This window comes from Nycticebus coucang, chromosome 18 (assembly GCF_027406575.1).
Source record: "Nycticebus coucang isolate mNycCou1 chromosome 18, mNycCou1.pri, whole genome shotgun sequence".
Classification (NCBI taxonomy): domain Eukaryota; kingdom Metazoa; phylum Chordata; class Mammalia; order Primates; family Lorisidae; genus Nycticebus; species Nycticebus coucang.
Genome location: NC_069797.1, coordinates 17,114,499 through 17,136,882, shown reverse-complemented (window position 1 = coordinate 17,136,882; position 22,384 = coordinate 17,114,499). Strand labels below are relative to the sequence as shown.

At 39.8% G+C, this 22,384-nt stretch overlaps 1 protein-coding gene across 1 annotated transcript in view; it reads left to right on the top strand.

Annotated features, from left to right (window-relative positions):
* The window catches only part of DNAH9 (dynein axonemal heavy chain 9), a 377,510-nt gene extending 355,337 nt beyond the window's left edge, over window positions 1-22,173 (top strand). Inside the window, exons 68-69 of the mRNA XM_053569797.1 lie at window positions 14,805-15,194; window positions 21,755-22,173. Of these exons, the coding sequence (XP_053425772.1) occupies window positions 14,805-15,194; window positions 21,755-21,982 (618 nt within the window). The 3' untranslated portion in view covers window positions 21,983-22,173. The remainder of the gene's footprint in view (window positions 1-14,804; window positions 15,195-21,754) is intronic.
* Window positions 22,174-22,384: the final 211 nt, after the last annotated feature.

Here is a 22,384-nt window from a genome sequence, read left to right as displayed (position 1 = left end):
AATCACATCCTTAAAGGCCTCATCTTTTTTTTTTTAGTTCAGATAAATATGAAGATACAAATGATTAGGTTACATTGCTTATGTTTCTAAGGTAAAGTTCAAGTTGTAATTGAGGCAGGTGATCCCTTCATTCTGGGCGTGTGCTGTGCACGCTTGCCATGTGACCTCCAGCTGAAATCTTACCAATCCTCCTCCTTCCTCTCCTTTAACCTTTCCTCCTCCCGCCCCAACTTGAATATACTTGTGTTATTCTCTTCCTTGGGCATGTAGTTGTTTTTCTATTAGATTCATATTGCTACTGAGCACATTGGATACATCCTTTTCCATTCTTGTGGTACTTTACAAAGAAGAATGTGTTTCAGCTCCATCTGGTAAATACAAAAGATGTAAAAGCATCATCATCTTTATAGCTGAATAGTATTCCATGGTATACATGTACCATAGCTTATTGATCCATTCATGGGTTGATGGGCATCATCTTTAATCCATTGCAATTAGGCAGGAACTCAATCCAGTCCACAGCAGGGGTCTTTCTCAGCCGTCAGCCCTGCAGGCTGAAGCTGCCTCCAGTGGAGAAGTTGCTATCTTAGCATGATTTACTATCGGGGCCTCCTGTACCCAGGGTCAGTGGTTCCACAAGCCACTTTGGCAATGCTCAGGCCTGGAGGGCACCCGTGCATTCTTCAGCACTGTACCTTGGCTTTGGCCCTCCATCCCTCTCACCTGATTTAGAGTCTCTTTCATGAACGGGAGGAATGAAGTGGCATCAAAGCTACCAGGCATGGGGATTGTGTTCTGTTCCTGTAAATGGCCATAGCCCATCATGTCTGTTAGAAAAGCAGTGCTGAGAACTACTGATGGCTCCTCCTGCGGCCCTAGAGAGGGCTGTGCTTCACCCACAGCTGTCTCTGCCACAGTGCATGCCCCAGGCTGTCTTGAAACACATCTGCAATTGCCGTCCCTGCCCTCATCACCTGGCAAAGGCCCTGTCCTTCCTAAAACCCACCTTATTGTACGTCATATCTAAGCCTCCCTGTGACTAATCCCTCTGGACTGTGGTTACCCTGCTCTTCTGCACCCCCTTTGCTCTGCAGGCCCCACATTGCTCCTGGGCTCATAAGTACTCAAGCCTGTACGTCTTTGGAACTGCTCTTTAGTCATCACTCAAACCTGTTCTGCAACTGCAAACTCTGCTTCCTCTGATAAACTGTAAACTACTCAAAGGACAACTCTTTTTTAAATGCTGTATATTTCTGGGAGGAAAAAAGAAAACTAGTCCAGCACTTTCTGTTTGCTGTGGGTCTGAGTAGAGGGAGAGAGGTCAACTACATCCTCAGTATGTGTCTTTCTGTTGGATTTGTTTGCTCACCACTGCAAATAATGTGTAGCCTGTGAAGAATTCAATGGGCTTGACTTTTTAAATCAGGGATTTGGAAAATTACACACATATACACTCTAATCAGTCCATTAAAAGTCAGTGGCCCGGATTAGTCATGTGGGTTTTAGTTTTGAGTAATTCCTTAAACATTTAGAGGGTTTTGGTGGGTTGTTTTTTTTTTCCTAAACAGAGATAGATACTGATTAAAAAGCAAATTTTACAACTGTGACAGGAATCTCTGAAAGGTGCTATTGAAGTGGCGCTTTTAAGTGATTTGTGGTTTTCTGCTTATTGCCAACAAAGCACATTTACCTTTCCACCATAAATAACTAGAAAATCAGACAAACTATTAAAAAACATCAGTTTTCAGATACTGGGCAACAGGCAACATAAGGCTATGCTACTCGAGAGAATGGAAACAAGAAATGTGCACCCTTCATTGCCCAAGCTTACTATATGGAGGCAGCTTCCAGGCTACAGGTCAGGGAGCAGGAACCCCAAAGAGCCCCACAGTCTTGCTGAAATGAGGGGACATAGAGCAGAGTTTACAGAGGCCCATGTAGCTCAAATATGCAGAGTAAAGACCCAAGGTGCAGAGCTGCTCAGAGGAAGAGGTACACAGATCCACAGAAGGATTGCCCTTGAGACTCTGGCTCTGCACGTGAGTGAGAGGGAACTACTGAGTGAGAATCACCAGAAAAGAGCAGAGAGAACAATGCGCAGAGGAATGGTTTGTGTTGCCAACAGCCAGAGTAGAAAGAACTTAAAAAATAGGAGGTATTAGGGAGAATTCTCAGAACCTAAAAGCTGGTCTGGCCCCACCTTCCATGGGAGTCACCAATACAACCATTGATTTCAAATAAATTAACTGTAGGCAAAAATGAATCCTGGCACTATTTAAAGGCATACAACCAAATTCAGCACTCAATAATATAAAATTCACAGTGTCTTACGTAGTGTAAACCAATTACAGGCAGGGAAAGAAACAGGAATCTATGACTCACCGCCAAGAGAAAACGTGATCCACTGAAATGAAGGGAGAATGGCCGAGATGACGGAACTAGCAGGCAAGGGTGTTAGTCTGAACTAAAACAGCTGTTATAAATTCACTTGGTGTGTTCAAGATGGAAAAAAAGAGTAGGATGAGGTAAAAAATGGAAAACCGTTTTTAAAGACCCTCGTGGAATTTATAGAGATGAAAAATACAATATCTGAAATGAAGACTGAACTTCCAAGACTTAACAGCTGATTAGGCCCTGGAAAAGATCAGTAACCATGAAAACATGACAATCGAAACTACCCAAAATAAAGAAAAGAGACTGAAAAAAGTGAACAAACCATCAAGGACCTATGGTATAACATCAGTGGCCTAACATGTGGATCAGGGGAGCCCCCAAAGGACGGGGCTGTTAGGGAGAGCAGGAAAAATATTTGAAAACTTAAGGGCTATCATATTGCAAATTACATAAAAATCATAAACCCACAAGCACAAGAAGCTCAAAAAGCACCATGCAGAATAAACCTAATTAAGATTATAAAGATATCCCATAATAAAATTGCTGCAATCTAGGGATAAAGTAAAAATCTTAAAAGCAACCAAAAGAAAAAATAAAAATCATATGCAAAGGAGTAAAAAAAAAGAATGCTAGTAGCAGACCTCTTATCAGAAGCTGCGCAAGTCAAAAGAAGTGGAGAAATATTAAAAGTACTAAAAGAAAAAACTATAAACCTAGAATTCCAGGCCTAGGAAAAAGTATCTTTCACAAAAAAAAAAAAAAAAAAAAAAACTAAGTAAAGATGTTTTCAGACAACTGAGAGAAGTCATAGTCAGCAGGCCTATAGTATAAGAAATGTCAAAGGAATTTCTTAGAAAGAAGGAAAATGATATATAGAAATTTGGACTACATGAGGAAATGATGGTCTCCACAGATGGTAAATGTATGAGTTATATGAAACACATTTTCCTCATTTAAAATCTTGAAAAATAATTGACTATTTAAAACAAAAATAATAAAAATGTCTATGGGATTTATAAAGAACCAAAAATTGCAAAATAAAAAAAAGCATGAAAAATAAGGAGAAACAGAATCATACTATAAATAATTCTTACACCATATGTGAAGTGGTATAATATTTGTTTTGAAGGTGATAAGAGTGTGATAAGTTAAATGTGTATATTATGAATCCTTCAGCAGGGTTCAGCAGGCCTACAGTACAAGAAATGTAAAAGGAATTTCTTCCTGGCCAACAGGCCAAATCTAGCTCACAACCTGTTTTCATAAGTAAACATTGAAATATATCCCAAATCATCTATTATCACATCGTATGTGGATGCTCTTGTGCTACAATAGCAGAGCTGAGTAGTTTTAACAGTCCACGTGGCCCACACAGCCCATAATATTTATTTACTAGTTGACACTTTACAGAAAAAAAGTTTGCCAACCCATGCCCCAATGCAACTACTAATAAATAAGTAATGGGAGATTTAAATCCTATCATGTTGGTAATTACATTAAATATAAATGGACTAAGTGCTCAGGGTACTGATTACAATTGTCTGATTGGACTTTTGAAAAATAAAACCTAGCTATGTGTTGTCATGTCAGCAGACCTGTCTCCAGATCACTCCCACATTTTGAGATTTGCTACAAGTCTCAGCATATAGATGTACATACAGCTAAGATTTGTTTCCGTGATGCAGTAAGAACACAGACACAGCCAGATCATAAGGGGAAAAGACCCAGCTGGAGTCAGGAGAAGCCCATTTGCAGTCTTCCACGGGCCACGTGCTTCCCAGGAGGGATCACACAGAGTGCCTCCTCTCTCTAGTAAGGCAAATGGATCAACATTTGTGTAACATCTCTGCTCAGGGAATCCAATTAGAAACTTCAATACCCAAAGATTTCATCAGGAGCTGGTCACACAGACACCCTCTGCCTGGTATATTCCAAAATCCTAGGCTTCCCGATGAGAAGTAAGTACTCAGCATAAATCAAATTATTTGCACAGTCTGGATATAGTCAACCACCCTTATCAGTTAACTGCTTAAGAAGAGCTAAGTTTCCAGATGCCAGCCACAGGCCATACTTGCATACAGGTGTTTGTTTGTTTTTTGACACAGAGTTTCACTATGTTGCCCTCAGTAGAGTGCGGTAGCATCACAGCTCACAGCAACCTCCAACTCTTGGGCTTAAGTGATCCTCTTGCCTCACCCTCCCAAGTAGCTGGGACTACAGGTGCCTGCCACAAGGCCCAGCTATTTTTTTGTTGTTGTTGCATTTGTCATTGTTGTTTAGCTGCCTTGGACTGGGTTCATACCTACTAGCCTTGGTGTATGTGGCTGGCGCCCTGACCAACTACTGAGACACAGGCGTTTTTAAAGATGGTCTCAAGCTTGCCCTTTAAATCTATCAGCATAGCTGACTACCAAGAGAAATGACAATAAAAACTTCACATATCAAGTTGAAAATAGGTCAAAAGAAAAAAGTGAGAAAATATATAATATGAAATATTAATCAAGAGAAAGCTATAGAATCTAGATAAATATCAGACTAATTATATTTTAAAATAAGCAATATTTCCAGAGAGGAAGAGAAGTATTAAATAATTATAAAGAAGCCAATTTGTGAAGAGGATGTAACAATCCTTTTTTTTTTTTTTTTTTTGTAGAGACAGAGTCTCACTTTATGGCCCTTGGTAGAGTGCCGTGGCCTCACACAGCTCACAGCAACCTCCAACTCCTGGGCCTAAGCGATTCTCCTGCCTCAGCCTCCCGAGTAGCTGGGACTACAGGCGCCCGCCACAACACCCAGCTATTTTTTGGTTGCAGTTTGGCCGGGGCCGGGTTTGAACCCGGCACCCTCGGAATATGGGGCCGGCGCCCTACTGACTGAGCCACAGGCGCCGCCCGAGGATGTAACAATCCTAAATGTGCAGGCACCTTATAACTGAGCTTGAAAATACATGAAGCAAAAAATGATAAAACTGGAAGGAAAAACAAACAAATCAACAAGTACAGTTGGAAATGTCAAAACTCCTCTCTCAATAATGGGTAAAACAAAGCAGAGAAAGGGAAGGAAGGAGAGGGTTGGGGGTCGTGGGGTGTGGTACACCTTTTGGGGGAGGGACACAAGTACAAGAGGGTCTTTATCTAACAAATGCCGTCTGTGTAACCTGGGTCTTTGTAACCTCAATGAATCTCCAACAATAAAAAAATTAATAATAAGTAAAACAAGTAGATAGACAGTAAGGATAAAGAAGACTTAACAAAATTATCAACCAACTTAACCAACATTTTCAGACATTTCTTTTTTTATTTTTTAATTTTCATTAAATCCTGTCTACAATTATGGGGTACAATGTGATGATTTGATATACAATGTAGGATGCTTAAATCAAACATAACCATTACCTCACTTACTTAGTTTTGTGGTAAGACATTTATAATATGCTCTTAGTTGTTTTGAAATTTACCCTTGCATTGTGCACATTAGGTGAGATCCTGCAAAAATACCCTCCCTTCACACACCCCCCTCCTTCTTCCTGGACTATATTTGTGTTTTATCATTTGTATGAATGTGTAAGTGATTATATATTGGTTTTATAATAGTATTGAGTACATTGAATACTTTTTTCCCTATTCTTGAGATCCTTTACTAAGAAGAATATGTTCCAGCTCCATCAAGGTAAATATAAAAGATATAAAGTCTCCATCCTTTTTATGGCCACATAGTATTCCATGGTTTATATATACCACAATTTGTTAATCCATTCATGGGTTGATGGGCATTTGGGCTGCTTCCACAACTTGGCAATTATGAATTGGGCAGCAGTAAACATTCTGGTGGAAATGTCTTTGTTATAAAATGATTTTTGTTCATTTGGGTAGATACCTAGTAATGGAATTGCAGGATCAAACCATAGGTCAACTTTTAGTTCCTTAGAATTCTCCATACTTCTTTCCAAAAAGGCTGTATTAGTTTGCAATCCCACTAGCAGTGTAGAAGTGTTCCCTTTTTGACCCATGAACGCCAACATCTGCAGTTTGGGGATTTTGTGATGTGGGCTAATCTTACTGGAGTTAGGGGACCTCTCAAAGTGGTTTTGATTTGAATTTCTCTGATGATTAAAGATGATGAGCATTTTTTCATAAGTTTGTTGGCCATTTTCCTGTAATCTTCAGAGAAGTTTCTGTTCAAGTCTCTAGCCCACAAAGAAATGGGGTTGTTTGTTCTTTTCTTACTGATTAATTTGAGTTCTCTGTAGATTCTAGTTATCAGACCTTTGTCAGAATCATAACCTGCAAAAATCTTCTCCCATTCCAATGGCTGTCTGTTTGCTTTACTTGCAATGCCCTTAGCTGTGCAGAAGCTTTATAGTTTGATCAGATCCCACTAATATATTTTTGGTGTTGCTTCAATTGCTGGGGGGGGGTCCTTCTCATAAAAAGTCTCAGAACATTCACCAAAATCAATTATATTCAGTGTCAGAAAACAATGTAAGAGGATTAAAATTATACATAGTATATTCACTGACCATACAGAATTGAACTAAAAATAAATAATAGAAAGATATCTAGAAAACCCCCAAATATTTGGAAATTAAATAATATATTTCTAAATAATTCTAAATATTTTGAATGGGATTAAAATTAAAATGTAATACGTAAAATTTTGTGCAAAGTAGCTAAAGCAGTACTTAAAAATTTACAGCCTGAAATACAAATATTAACAAGAAAAATTCTCAAATCAATGGTCTAGCTATATCTTAAGAAGCTAGAAAAAAGACAGCAAAATAAACCCAACTTTTAACCCAATGTTGTTAACTCAACATTAACAAAAGGAAAGAAATTATAATAAAGAAGAGAATTAATGAAGCTGAAAACAAAAAATAAGGAAGAAAACTTTATGGAAGCTTCAAAGGCTCATTCTTTTTTTAAAAGTCAATAAAGTTAATACACATTTATCAAGATTTATAATAAAAAAAGAGAAAATGCAAAAATTTTAAAAATCAGGAATGGAAGGGGAGCCATGACTATTGATTCTGTAGACATTAAAAACATTGTAAAAGAGTATTACGTATGAGTAATTCTCTGCAATTAAATTCAACTACTTAGATGAGGTGAACAATTTCCTTAAAAGACTCCATCAAAGCTCACTCAAGTAGAAATATATAACCAGAATAGCCATATATCTACTAAAGAAATTGAATTCATAATTTAAAACTTCCGACAATGAAAACCTCAGACTTACAAGGTGGCACTGGTGAATTCTACAAAACATTTAAGGTTGAAATAATACCTACTCTACACAAACTCTTCCACTTCTGGGAAGATGGTATAGATATTAACGTATGTGTCCTTATTGCTTCTCTAAGAACAGCTAACATCCATGGCCATCTTTTATGAAAGACAAATGTAAGAAGGCTCTGAAACATGTAGAGAAGAGTGAAGCTTTCTAGGAACCTCAGAACCTAAAGAACAACATGCTGCTTAACTTCCCTGGATTTTCTTTATGCCTCATATACCTTACAGAATTGGAGCTGTAAGAAAAAAAAAAAAAAACCTAGCAAACCAGAAATGCTAATGGATCCAGGTAAAACAACAGCAGCAAAAGTCTGCTGTCTTCAGCAAAGAGTGATAAAAGGACCAGGAAAGAGACTGCCTGACAAGACAGAAGATTTAGTCAATAATCATGCTATTTCAGCCAAACACCACAGGGAAACAAACAAACAAACTGTGGCCCCATCCGCACCCATACTGACAAGGCCTAGACTTCTACCCTCATCAGATATAACAAAGTGTTGCAACCTTGCCAATGTGGTGTGCATGAAAGCCACATAGGGAACCCAGACTTGTATCCCCACTGGCAAGTAGACAGCACCCACACACACTGTGAAGACCACCTGGGGAGTATAGACATCTACCTCCACTCTCCAGTAACAAGGCATCCCTCCCGCTCCCTGCTGGATTGTGTCAGAGAAGGCCTTTACCACTGCCCAGGCATAGTAAGATCATGCACTCCCTTGGATGTCGGTGGAAGCCACACAGTAGTAATAGGCACTCCCATCCCTCCCAGCAGAGCTATAGTAGGGAGCCTGAACTCTTGCCCCAGTCAGCATTAACAGGGATCCCCTCTGCACACACCTCCAGTGTCAAAAAAGACCCAGAGGAAAACCTACAAAGACCAAGAGGAGAACTACCCGGCAGCAAGGAGGTGCATCCTCCATTCCTCCAGCAAAGCAGTGTCAAAATAAATTAGACATTAACCAGGTGTCATGCCAGGCACCTGTAGTCCCAGCTACCCGGGAGGTTGAGGCAAGAGGATCTCTTATGCCCAAGAGCTTGAGGTTGCTGTGAGCTGTGACAACATGACACTCTATCCAGGGAAACAGAGTGAAACTCTGTCTTAAAAAAAAAAAAAGGGTAAATAGAATAGCTGAAATAATTTCAAGAAAGAACAATAAAGTGGGAAGAATTAGTCTAACCAATTTCAAGACTTAATACATAACTACAGTAACCATTGACTGAGTGATATTGATGGAGGGAGGGACATACACAGAAGCCGGAAGCAGAGCTGCTCAAATATGCCCAACTGATTTTTTACAAAGTTGCAAAAGTATTTCAGTGAAGGAAAAACAGCCTTTTCAACAAATGATGTTGGCTCAGCACCCATACTAAGTGCCAGCCACATGCACTGGGGCTGGCGGGTTCAAGCCAGGCCCAGGCCTGCTAAACAATGACAACTGCAACAAAAAAATAGCCGGGCTTGTGGCGGGCACCTGTAGTCCTAGCTATTTGGGAGGCAAGAGAATCTCTCAGGCCCAAGAGTTTGAGGTTGCTGTGAGCTGTGACGCCATGGCACTCTACCCAGGGTGACATAGTGAGACTCTGTCTCAAAACAAAAACAAAAACAAAAACCCCAAGCTAGATCTTGCATCTGATGTAAAAATTAACTCAAAATAGGCAGCACTCGTAGCTCAGTGAGTAGGGCACCAGCCACATACACCAAGGCTGGCAGTTTCATACCCAGCCCGGGAAGGCTAAAAAAACAGTGACAACTAAGGTGGCGCCTGTGGCTCAGTGAGTAGGGTGCCGGCCCCATATACCGAGGGTGGCAGGTTCAAACCCAGCCCTGGCTGAACTGCAACCAAAAAACAGCTGGGCATTGTGGTGGGTGCCTGTAATCCCAGCTGCTTGGGAGGCTGAGGCAGGAGAATCGCAGAAGCCCAAGAGCTAGAGGTTGCTGTGAGTCCTGTGACATCATGGCACTCTACTGAAGGCGGTAAAGTGAGACTCTGTCTCTACAAAAAAATAAATAAATAAAAAAACAATGACAACTGCAACCAAAAAAAAGCCAGGCATTGTGGTGGGCACTTGTAATTCCAGCTACTTGGGATGCTGAGGCAAGAGAATCACTTAAGCCCAAGAGTTTGAGATTGCTGTGAGCTATGATGTTACAGCACTCTAACCAGGGTGACAGGTTGAGAGTCTATCTCAAAAAAACCAAATTAACGCAAAATAGATGAGTAATTGAAGTGGAAAACTCAAAACTATAAAACTTCTAGGGAAAAAAAAAAACGACAGGAGAAAATCTTCAAGATTTAGGGGTACCACAAATTTCTTAGACTTGACACCAAATCACAACCCATAAAATGAAAAATCCATAAGTTGGCCCCTCCTCAAAATCAAAAATTATCACTATAAAACACACTTATTTAAGAGAATGAAAAGACAAGCAACAGACTGTGTAAAAATATTTAGAATCCAAGGATAGTATCTCAAATATATAACTTGCAAACATAATAGAAGAAACATTCGACCAGCAAATAGGCAGAAGATATTAAGACATCTCCCTGAAGATATTATGCATGTGGAAAACAAGCACATGACAAGATAGTTGTCCTCATTGGCCACGGGGGAAATGCAAATTAAAATCACAACGCGGGTAACTAAAATAAAAAACAGTGACAATGCCAAGTGCTGGCAAGGCTGTGGAAAACCTGGGTCACTCCTATGTTACTGGCAAGAATGTGAAGAGATACAGCTGCTCTTTGAAAACTAAACATGCAGCTGGCGTACAACCCGGCCCTTGCATTTTGGGCAATTATTCCAGAGAAATGAAAACATGTTCATACAAAATCCCACACATAAAAGTTTATAGCAGCTTTATTCATAATAGCCCAAACCCAGGAAACAACCCAGATGCCCTCCAATGGCTGAATGGTTAAACAAACTGTGGAATATTCATACTGTATCAGTTCCCCATCACTGCTATCATTGATTAGAAATTCACTGGCTTAAAAATAGTTTACTATCTTGTAGAAGTCAGAAGTCTGAAAACCAGGATTCAAACAAAACTGTGTTTATTCTGCAGGCTCTAAGGAAAAACTAGATTTTTCCCAGCTTCTAGAAGCTGCCCATATTCCTTGGCTCCTTGAACCTTCCTCACCTTTGAAGCCAGCAGGGTAGTATCTTCTAATCTGTCTCTGAGTTGAGTCTTCCTCCTGCCTCCCACTTATAAGGGTCCTTGTGACTACACTGGGCCAACCCTGATCATCCAGCATATTCTCTTCATCTTAAACACCTTATTTCACAAAAGTCCCTTTTGCCTTGTGAGGTAACATATTCACAGGTTCCAGGGATTAGGATTCAGACATCTATGGGGCTGGGGGGTGGGGGCGGGGCTCATTATTCTGTCTACCACTCGTACCATGGAAACCCCTCAGGAATAAAAAGGAATAAACTGTTGATATGAATTGATATTGGATGAATTTCCAAAGAATTGAGCTGAATGACAAAAGCCAATCCCAAAAGGTTATATGTTCTATGATTCCATTTATTTAACATAACTGAAATGACAAATTAATAGAAATGGAGAACAGATTAGTGGTCACGTAAGGAAGGGGTGGGGACTGGATGGAAGGGGGTATGACTATGAAAGGGTAACATGTAGAATCCTTGGGGGGATGGAAATATATTGTGTCTTGACTATGACAATGTGAATATTTTGGTTGTGATATTCTACTGTGGTTTTACAAGAGGTTATGCAGGATCAGTCTGTTTCATATCTTACAACTACATGTATAATTAATAATTATCTCAAAATTAAAAGTTAAACTGAATATGGTGGCCCATACCTGAAATCCCAGCTGCTTAGGAGGCTTAAGTTGGAGGATCACTGAGTCCAGAAGTTTGAGACCAGCCTGGGCAATATAGCAAGACTCCATCTCAAAAAAGGGGGGGGGCAGGTTTGATTTAATTTTTTGAAGCACCATATAAAAACCTGCACATAGGTATTTAGAGTAGTTTTATTTACAACCACTGAAACTTGGAAGCAACCAAAATGTCTTCCCAGTAGGTAAATGGATTACTGAACGGCTACATCCATACAGTGGAATATTATTTGATGCTAAAATAAATGAGCTACCAAGCTGTGAAAAGATATAGAGGAAACTTAAATGCCTATTACCAAATAAAAGAAGTCAGTCTGGGGCAGTGCCGATGGCTCAGTCGGTAAGGCACCGGCCCCATATACCGAGGGTGGCGGGTTCAAACCCGGCCCCGGCCAAACTGCAACCAAAAAAATAGCCGGGCGTTGTGGCGGGCGCCTGTAGTCCCAGCTACTTGGGAGGCTGAGGCAAGGGAATCGCTTGAGCCCAGGAGTTGGAGGTTGCTGTGAGCTGTGTGATGACATGGCACTCTACCGAGGTCCATAAAGTGAGACTCTGTCTCTACAAAAAAAAAAAAAAGAAGTCAGTCTGAAAAGGCTACATACTGTATTATTCTAACTGTACGACATTCTGAGAAAGGCAAAACTATGGAGACAGTAAAAAAATAAATGTTTGCCAGGGACTGGGGGGGAGGATGAGTAAAGTGGAGCCCAGAGGACTTTTAGGACACGGAAACAATAATGATGGATATGACACTGTAACAGTGGATTCGTGTCATTATAAATTTGCCTCAATCCACAGAATGTCCAACACAAAGAGCAAAGACTAATGTAAACCATGGAATCTGGGTGACGATGACGTGAATGTAGGTCTATCGCTTGTAGCAAATGCACCTCTCTGGTGGCGGGTAATGATAGTGCAAAGACTACGCATGTGTGAAGGCAGAAGGTACCTTCTGCTCAGTTGGCTGTGAAACTAAAAACTGTCCAAAAAATAATCTATTTATCAACAACAAAAAAAGTAGAGAGAAAACTCCCAACAAATTTTATGAAGACAGAATTAACTTGATACCCAAGCCAAAGACATTATTAAAAAAGAAAATGACTAGATCAGCTTTCTTCCTGAGCACCAATCAAACTTCCTTAGCAAAATGGTAACAAATCCAATCACACAATAGAAGAAGAAGATAATACATCGTGGGCAAATTAGGTTATCCCAGGAATACAAGACTAGTTTTAACATTCAATAATCAATCGATGGGCCACGTGAGGTGGCTCATGCTTGTATTCCCAGCACTTTGGGATCATTTGAGGCAAGGTGTTTAGGACCAGCCTGAGCAACATAACAAGACCCCATCTCTTAAAAAAAAAAAAAATTTAACTAAGCAGGTGTGTCCCAGCTACTCAGGTGGCTGAGACAGAAGTATCGTTTGAACCCATGAGGCTACTGCACTCCAGCCCGGGCAACAGAGAAAGACTCCATCACTCAGAAAAAAAAAAAAAAAACAGAAAAGAAAAAGAATGAGTTCATCATATTAATGTACTAAATAAGAAAATCACATGATCTTCTTCATAAATACCAAAGAGGCATTTGACAAAATTTAATACCAAATGTTTATCTTAAAATATAGGAAAAATAGAAATGAAAGAGAATTTCCTCTACTTACAGGACGTCTGAGGGAAACTTAATGGTGAAAGACTGCAGCTTTTCTAAGTTTGGGAACAAGGCAAAGATATCCACCTCATCACTTTTATTCATCATTATAATGAAAATAAAAAATAAATAAATAAAATCCATTTTCTAATCCCTGTAATAAAGTACTTTTGTCAGGAGAAAAAACTCTGTAATTCAGGCTGTACTAACTCAGGCTGGCATATCTGGCACTGGGCTGATTCAAATAAATTCTTTATTTTCTTTAAAATATTAAGATATTAATACATTTAAGTAGTCCAGTCACCGTACTCTACGGTATAGAAAGTATATCTGTGATAACTACAAATCATATGGGAAGTTCATAAAGAAGTTATTAATTTAGTCTATTTCTTTTTTCTTTCTTTCTTTTTTTTTTTTTTTTGAGACAGAGTCTCACTATGTCACACTTGGTAAAGTGCCATGGACTCACAACTCACAGCAACCTCAAACTCTTGGGCTTAAGTGATTCTCTTGCCTCAGCCTCCCAAGTAGCTGGGACTACAGGCGCCCGCCACAACACCCAGCTATCTTTGTTGTTGTTGTTTCAATTGTCATTGTTGTTTAGCAGGCCCGGGCTGGGTTCAAACTCACCTGCCTTGGTGTATGCGGCTAGCGCCCTAACCCTGAGCTAAGGGCGCCGAGCCTAATTTAGTCTATTTCTTCTAAATCAGGCTATCCTGTCCAAAAAATAATCTTCAGGAGCACCAAACATCCTTAGTAAAATGGTAACAAATCCAATCACACAATAGAAGAAAAAGGTAATACATTATGGGCAAATTAGGTTATCCCAGGAGTACAAGTTTATGGCTATCACTCACGACACTAAAATATGTTCATCTTAAGGTAAGCACGCTGAGTTCTTTCTGACAACTTCAAAAGTAAAGACAAAGAATTAGACCTAGAATTCCACGATGCCAGTCTCCTGTCCCACAGGCAAGGTGACTTCAGGCCCCATGGGATGGATACTTCTCTCACGTTTTAGCCATCTGACCGTAATGAGAGAACTAAATCCTGTTCAACACACTTAACAGCGGTTACAGAAAACACTACAATAGAAATAGCGTCTTCAGAAAATTGCCACAGATTTTTGGCAGAGCCAGAGTTAAAGATGGTTTTCGATGTAAACTTTTCTTCACAAATTCCATCTAGCAGTTGAAAGAGGGTTCCTTAAAGTTGGCTATGTATCCAATAGTTTGATTTCTGAAAGAAATCCTTGATTTGGGGGGAATAGCAATCTTTGCAAGCTTTGGCTTCCTGGGTTTCTAAGGTGGAACTCAAACTTGCGGGCAGGGTCATGCAGCATAGCACCCACAAGTGGTTTAAGGTCCACTGTGGGAAGTAATTGTGTTTTTTAAACCCTGTACGTAGACAGGTAAGACTGACAGTTCTGGAGCAGGGAGGGCTCTCAAGGACCAGTGAGATAAGTCTTGCAAAGCAAGTATGAGACAAAGAAAGTCATTGTGTCACCCACCCCTGGAGTCATCTCTCATCTGGCTGGATGCCATGAGCCAGCGTTTCCAGGGTCATCCCCCTCATTCTCTCCCCTCTCACTCTTTGTCTTCAGGGGGAGTTGACCATGACCAGCGAAATGGAGAACTTACAGAATGCCCTATACTTAGATGTGGTGCCAGAGCCCTGGGCCAGGCGAGCCTACCCTTCCACAGCAGGCCTGGCAGCCTGGTTTCCAGACCTCCTCAACCGAATCAAGGAGCTAGAGGCTTGGACAGGTGACTTTGCCATGCCCTCTACTGTGTGGCTGACAGGCTTCTTCAACCCCCAGTCCTTCCTGACTGCCATCATGCAGTCCATGGCCCGCAAAAATGAGTGGCCACTGGACCAGATGGCCCTGCAATGTGACGTGACAAAGAAGAACAGAGAAGATTTCCGGAGCCCTCCTCGGGAAGGGGCCTACGTCCATGGCCTCTTCATGGAAGGTGCCCGCTGGGATACACAGGTAAAGCCTGGGATGAGCCAAGGGCCTTCTCTCGTGGGCTGGTAAATAAACATTGTCCCCCATAAAGTGGATTACTAAAAGGGGTGCCCCTGCATCTTTTTACCTAGATAACCTTTCTTTCCTTGAGGCTACCAAGCCATTTATATCCAGCCAGGGATGGTGGAGAGGTTAATAATGAGGGCTCTGGAACCAGACTGGCTGCATCTCAACAAGAAACAGTACTTGTGACCTTGGGTATACTTCACCTTTCCAGATCTCAACTGCTATATGGGAGGACAGATGCATTGTAAAATTAAATGAACTCATATGTAAGATACTTAGACAGTGCCTGACTGTGCTGAAAGGTGTTGGAGTCAACGATCCTCGCTTCTATCATTTCACCTCCCTAGTCTAACTTTCCTCATTCCTGAGCTCTCAAAAGGCAGGAATCCCTTTCTCCTTTTGTTATTCTATTTCAGCAAAGAGGAGCCAGTAGATACTATCTAAAGTGGCATTTTGAAAGGATTCCTTACTGAAGGCTAATGAAACTGGAGTCACTGTAAGATAAGAAACTGGCAAACAAACACAGATGGCTGAGATGAATGAAATGAATGAGGATGGAATACTCTAGAACAGCAGTTCTCAACCTGTGGGTGGTGACCTGTTTGTAACAATGAAAATATATCCTGCATATCAGATATTTACATTACGATTTATAACAGTAGCAAAATTACAGTTATGAAGTAGCAACGAAAATAATTTTATGGTTGGGGGTCGCCATAACATGAGGAACTGTATTAAAGGGTCGCAGCATTAGGAAGGTGGAGAACCACCTCTCTAGAACAAGTCTGTGGTTGTTATATATATACATGATCTGGAGAGACTTCCGAGTCAAGTATCCCATTTGGCAGGTGACACCAACCTAACAGTCAACACTAAGCTAAAACTGTGAAAAGACTGGAAGATCCCAGATCCACACATAGAGATATACTGGACTCAGTATTACCCCCCCCCCCCAAAATTCATGTCCACCCAGAACTTCAGAAATAGATGTTACTTAGAAATAGGGCTTTTGCAGATGTAATTAGTTAAGATAAAGTCATTGGCCCTAAAGCCAATGACTAGCGCCCTTATTGGAAGGCCGTGTGGAGATGCAGAGAATGCCTTTGGAAAGTGGGGACAGATAGGAGTGATGTGTCTACAAGCCAAGGAATGCCAAGGATTTCCAGCAACCACCAGAAGTGAGGAGAGGCCTCAGAGCCTCCAGAAGAACCAACTCTGCCCAAACCTCGACTTAGGACCTCTAGCCTCCAGACCTATAAGGGAATACACTTCTGTGGTTTTACTCCACCACGTTTCTGTTAGTTTGTTACACCAGCCTTAAAACACAAATCCTAGAGCCAACAGAAAGGACAGTAAAGTGGGACAATGTTCAGACAACCCGAGTCTTGACAGGGAAGCTGACTTTCCTCTTTGCAACTGAACATTTGCACAAGATTCTGTCACACGTGGATTGTATTTTATGTAGGGTAGCCTAGGAAAGGCCATGGCCAGAATCCCCAAAAAATACCCAAATGAAAGAAGTACAGAAAGGAAAGCAGGGAAGAAACTCAGAAGGAAAGGCAGTGACATTGTGGGGGAGAAACAAAAGAATATCTATTCCAATCATCGGCCCCCATTTTTCTTATTTGATTATAAATAATAGTAAAAATTTTCCAAAATCAATACCTGTTCTCCAGGAGCTCTTGTTCTCAAAAAGAGATGTCAGAAAAAATGGAAGAAGCCAAACCTCCAAAAATCTTCTCCTCCATATTGAAAACACTGGCCAAAAAAAAAAAAAAAGGTCAGAATCAACTTTTTCGAAACTTTGGAAATTAAACCAAAGGCTTCTAGCAATCCAACCAGCGTTTGTTTAGGCCAAACAGCTAAATCTTGGTAAGGACAAACTTTAAAGCTTTTTAACTTGCCCTATTCCATTCCCATCCCACCCCCAACTCTGATAGGCCACAATCGAAACCCCACAGCCTACCAGCCTCTGGAGAGGGCCCAGTGAAGTGGGAACACCTTCAAAGCCCCATTCCCAGAAAGTTGTCATTTTTATTAATTATCTTTTTTAAAATTTCAATATATTTCAGAAATACCGTGCTTTTTGTTCCACAGATGGATTATATAATGATGAAGTCAGGACTTGGAGCATACCTATCACCAGAACACTGTGTGTTGTACCCAATGTGTAATTTTTGATCCCCCAGCCCCCTCCCACCGAAAAATTGTCATTGTTTTGCCTGTCTAGCTATGCACATGCTTTGGGAAGACATGAGAAGGTCATAGACTCCCACTTCTAGCTACTATGAGGTTCTGAGAAAGCAGGGAAATGAAGTCTGAGTTAGCAGCATTTTAAACTGTCTGGCTGAGCACTAGAGGCACGCTCCAGTACACATAGCCTCTTAGCAAAGATTTCAAGACTTTCTGGTTCCAGTTATTTTGCTGTTCAATTATTTGATGACCACTGAGCTAATTGAGCAGACCTCACCAGTGGTTACAAATGACAAAGAATATAAACTTTAGAGAATCAATTCAGAAAAGTCACTAAATAAAAAACAGCAAACCCTACAGAGAGAGAGAATGTGATTTCCAAAGTGGCCACATTATTTCAAATGTCCACATTTCAACAAAAATTATGAGATAAGCAAAGAAACAAAAAGGAATGGAACATACACGAGGAAAAAAGTAATCAACAGAAACTCTCCCTGAAGAAGTCCAAATACTCAACTTGCTAAATAAAGACTTTAAATCAGCTATTTCAAATATGTCCCAAGAACTAAAGGAAATCACATCTAAATAACTAAAGAAAATTATGTGAACTATGTATCACTGAATAGAGGATATCAATACACAGAGAGAAATTATATTTTTTCAAAAACAACAAGTAGAAACTCCGTAGTTGAAAAGCATAACACCTGCAATAAACATTCAACATAGGAATTCCCACAGCAGTTCTGTTTAGGCAGAAAAATCAGCAAACTTGGAAATAGGTCAACTGAGATTATCTAGTCTGAAAAATGGAAGAAAACAAGAATGAAGAAAAATTAAAGGCCTTAGAGACCTGTGAGATACCACCAAGCATACCAATATGTGCACAGGAAACGTTTCAGAAAGAGAGGAAAAACAAAGAAGCAGAAAGAATATTTGAAGAAATAATGACCAAAAACCAGAGAAAATATGAGGAGAAACAATCTACACATCCAAGAAGCTCAATGAAACCCAAGTAGAACAAACTCAGAAATCCATACCTAGACATTTCATAATCAAACTAGTGAAAGATAAAAACAAAAAGAAAATCTTGAAAGTAGCAAAAGTGATCACAAGGGCTCCTAAATGAGAGTAATAGCTGATTTCTTGTCAGAAACAATGAAGGCCAGAAGGCAGAGGGACAACATAGTAAAGTGCTGGAAGTAAAAGACTATGAGCCAAGAATTCTATACCCAGCAAAATTATCTTTCAAAATTAAAGAAGATATTCTCAAGTTTTTAAAGAGAGAGAGAAAAAATTCATCACTAGCAGACCAGCCCTTCAAGAAATACCTAGGGGAGTTATTCAGACTGAAAGGAAAGGAAATTATACAGTAACCCAAGAAATAAGATATTGGTAAGGGTAATTATATATGCAAACATGAAATAGTATAAATGTATGTTTGTTTGTAATTTTATTTCCCTCCTATCTGATTTAAAGGACAACTGTATAAGGCAATAATTACAAACTTGTACTGATGGGCATAACACGTAGAAAGATGTAATTTGAATGATACGAACAGCACAAAGGAAAAAGAGAGTGGAACTATGTAAGAATAAAGTCTTTGTATACTATTGCAATTAAGTTAAAATTAATCTGAAGTACGTTATTATACATTAAAATGTTAATTGGAATTCCTAGGGTGATCACTAAGAAAATAATTCAAAAAGCTGTAGTAAACAGGCAATGTAAATGCTACACCAGAGTATACTTAACAACAACAAAAAAGGACAATAATGGAGGAACAGAGAAATAGAAAAGGCATAAATGTTTAGAAAACAAATAGAAAAGTGGCAGACATAAATCCTGCTTTATCAGTAATTATATTAAATATATATATATGGATTAAGTACTATAATTAAAAGGCAAAGGTTAGCAGAATGAATCTAAAACTAAAAACCCCCATCATGACCCAACTATGTTATGTTCACAAGAGACACACTTTAGATCCAAAGACACCAACAGGTTGAAAGTAAATACATGGAAAAAGATGGGTCGCGTAAACAGAAACCGAAAGAAAGTTGAGAGGTTAAACTAATGTCAGACAAAATAAAATTTATTAGACAAAAAAAGTTGCTGGTGAAAACATAAAAGAAATAGAAATCATAAAAACATAAAAGGACATTTTATAATAACAAAAACTAAATCCACTAAGAAGATAATAACAATTGTAAGTGTGCATGCACCTAGCACAAGAACTCCTAAAGTACACACAACAGAAACTGACAGAATTGAAGAAAGAAATAAATAATTCATCCATAATAATTGGAGCTATCACTATCCCACAGCTAACAGTGATTGCAAATGGTTCCTTTTTGGTTTCATCAGATGATGAAATGGTTTCATCAAAATATTTTGATAAAAGTATTTTGGGATTAGATGATGATGATTGTACAACTTTTTAGTATGCTAACGCCCACTTAATTATATACTTTTAAAATACTGGTTTTATGGCACATTAAAGAAAAATATTCTAACCCTGTCTATACCTGGCCATAAACACCCAGTTTGGGAGAGGAGTTCTCACCCATGGTTTACCTTAGTTCTACTACTCACCATGCTTTATATCGTGTTCTTCCAGCAAATGTCATGAAAACAAATCAAATTCTGTCTCTAGCATAAGGGGCTTGAAGTCACATGGACACAAAAAATCTGAAAATTGCTCTGAATCAATGTTTCCTAAGTATGTTCCATAAAGCATCAGTACACATGAGAAATTAATAGGTTGCAAAGAAAAGGGTTCTGTGGTCCATAAAGGTGGGAAACACTAGATTAAATAAAGTCAAACTATTTTTCTGCTAGGACCTCTCACCTTCAGTGTGCTACTGTATGTTGCAGAGCATCAGATACAGAGTGCGGTGAGCACCATTTCCCAAATTTATTTTACCACAGGACCCTTTTTTGTTCCTCAGGACAAGGAAAAGTTGTTCTAGACAGCCCTATTGAAGGCCTCATCTGGAAAGCTACTGAATGGTCAGGTCTCTATTACATGAGTAAAGGCATAATGCAGCTATCTGTTCAAAAAGTCAAAATGCTCTCGCAGGGGTCCTCAAACTACGGCCCGCAGGCCACATGCGGCAGTGAGATTGTATTTGTTCCTACTTTGTTTTTTTACTTCAAAATAAGATATATGCAGTGTGCATAGGAATTTGTTCATAGTTTTTTTTTTTATTGTTAAATCATAGGTGTGTACATTAGTGCATTCAAGGGGTACAATGTGCTAGTTTCATATACAATCTGAAATATTCTCATCAAACTGTTCAACATAGCCTTCATGGCATTTTCTTAGTTATTGTATGTAGACATTTGTATTCTGCATTTAGTAAGTTTTACCTGTACCCATTCTAAGATGCACCGTAGGTGTGGCCCCACCCATTACCCTCCTTCCACCTTAACCTCCCCCCTCCCTTCCCCTTCCTTGGCCCTTTCCCCATAGTCTTGTGCTATAGTTGGGTTATAGCCTTCATATGAAAGCTATAAATTAGCTTCATAGTAGGGCTGAGTACATTGGATACTTTTTCTTCCATTCCTGAGATACTTTGCTAAGAAGAATATGTTCCAGCTCCATCCATGTAAACATGAAAGAGGTAAAGTCTCCATCTTTCTTTAAGGCTGCATAATATTCCATGGTATACATGTACCACAATTTGCTAGTCCATTCGTGGATCAAAGGGCACTTGGGCTTCTTCCGTGACTTAGCAATTGTGAATTGGGCTGCAATGAACATTCTGGTACAGATGTCTTTGTTATGATGTGATGTTTTTGTTTTTTTTTAAACTATAGTCCGGCCCTCCAACAGTCTGAGGGACAGTGAACTCGCCCCATGTTTAAAAAGTTTGAGGACGCCTGTGAGCGTCTATGAAGTTGCATGTGAAACTAAAAAGAAAAAGAAATGGGACATAAAAAAGCCTTAAAATTGAAAGCATTTGTTGGAGGGAACTGCATCTTAATCATCTTTAAATCCCCAGCACCTCGCATGAGATCTGACAAATAGTTACATTCAATACACTGAATGAAATGAATGAATGGACAAACTAGGAGGGAATCAAGCTCCAAAGGGATTAAAGTGTATAGGGTAAATCACTTGTGAAACTCTGCTTCAAGAAGTGACCAAAAGCTGAAAAAATAGAAATGTGTTTTCCACATATCAGATGAATTTTATCATATGTTGCTAAGAGAACCCTGAGGAAGGCAGGCATAGAGGCAGCCCATCCCTCGGATATTCTGATGAGGAAGGTTGACTGGTTGGGCTCCGGGTCTGATGCTTCTTCTCATGTTCTTGTCCTCAGGCTGGGATTATTACCGAGGCGAAGTTGAAGGATCTGACACCTCCCATGCCTGTGATGTTCCTCAAAGCCATCCCTGCAGATAAGCAGGATTGCCACAGAGTCTACTCCTGTCCCGTGTACAAGACTAGTCAGCGGGGACCCACCTATGTGTGGACTTTCAACCTGAAGACTAAGGAGAATCCATCCAAGTGGGTTCTGGCTGGAGTAGCCTTGCTTCTCCAGATTTAGCTTCCTGCAGAGCCACTGAGAAAACAAGGAAAGAGGCTGGGCTGGAGGCTGCCCAGAGGGACAGGTGGGTGAGGGATGACCCCAGAAGATATTTTAAAAGATAAGAAACCATGAGTATCCACACTTATGTAGAATTCCTCTAGGGAACATGGACAAGAGTGTCTAATGTAAGGCTGAGCTGAAGAAGTGGAGGCCTGGAAAGTAGGGAAGAGAATTTTACTATGCTAAACCTTTCCCAATAAAGCAATTTATTCTTCAGCTGTGTTTGGTTCAAGCTTTGTGATCTGCTGAGTCATGAACAAACATAAAGAAACCAGTTTAAGAAATGTGCCACCCATGCCTAAACTCTTCAGTGTTCTAATTAGAAAGGGATGCTGGATTTTATCAAATGCTTTTTCTGCA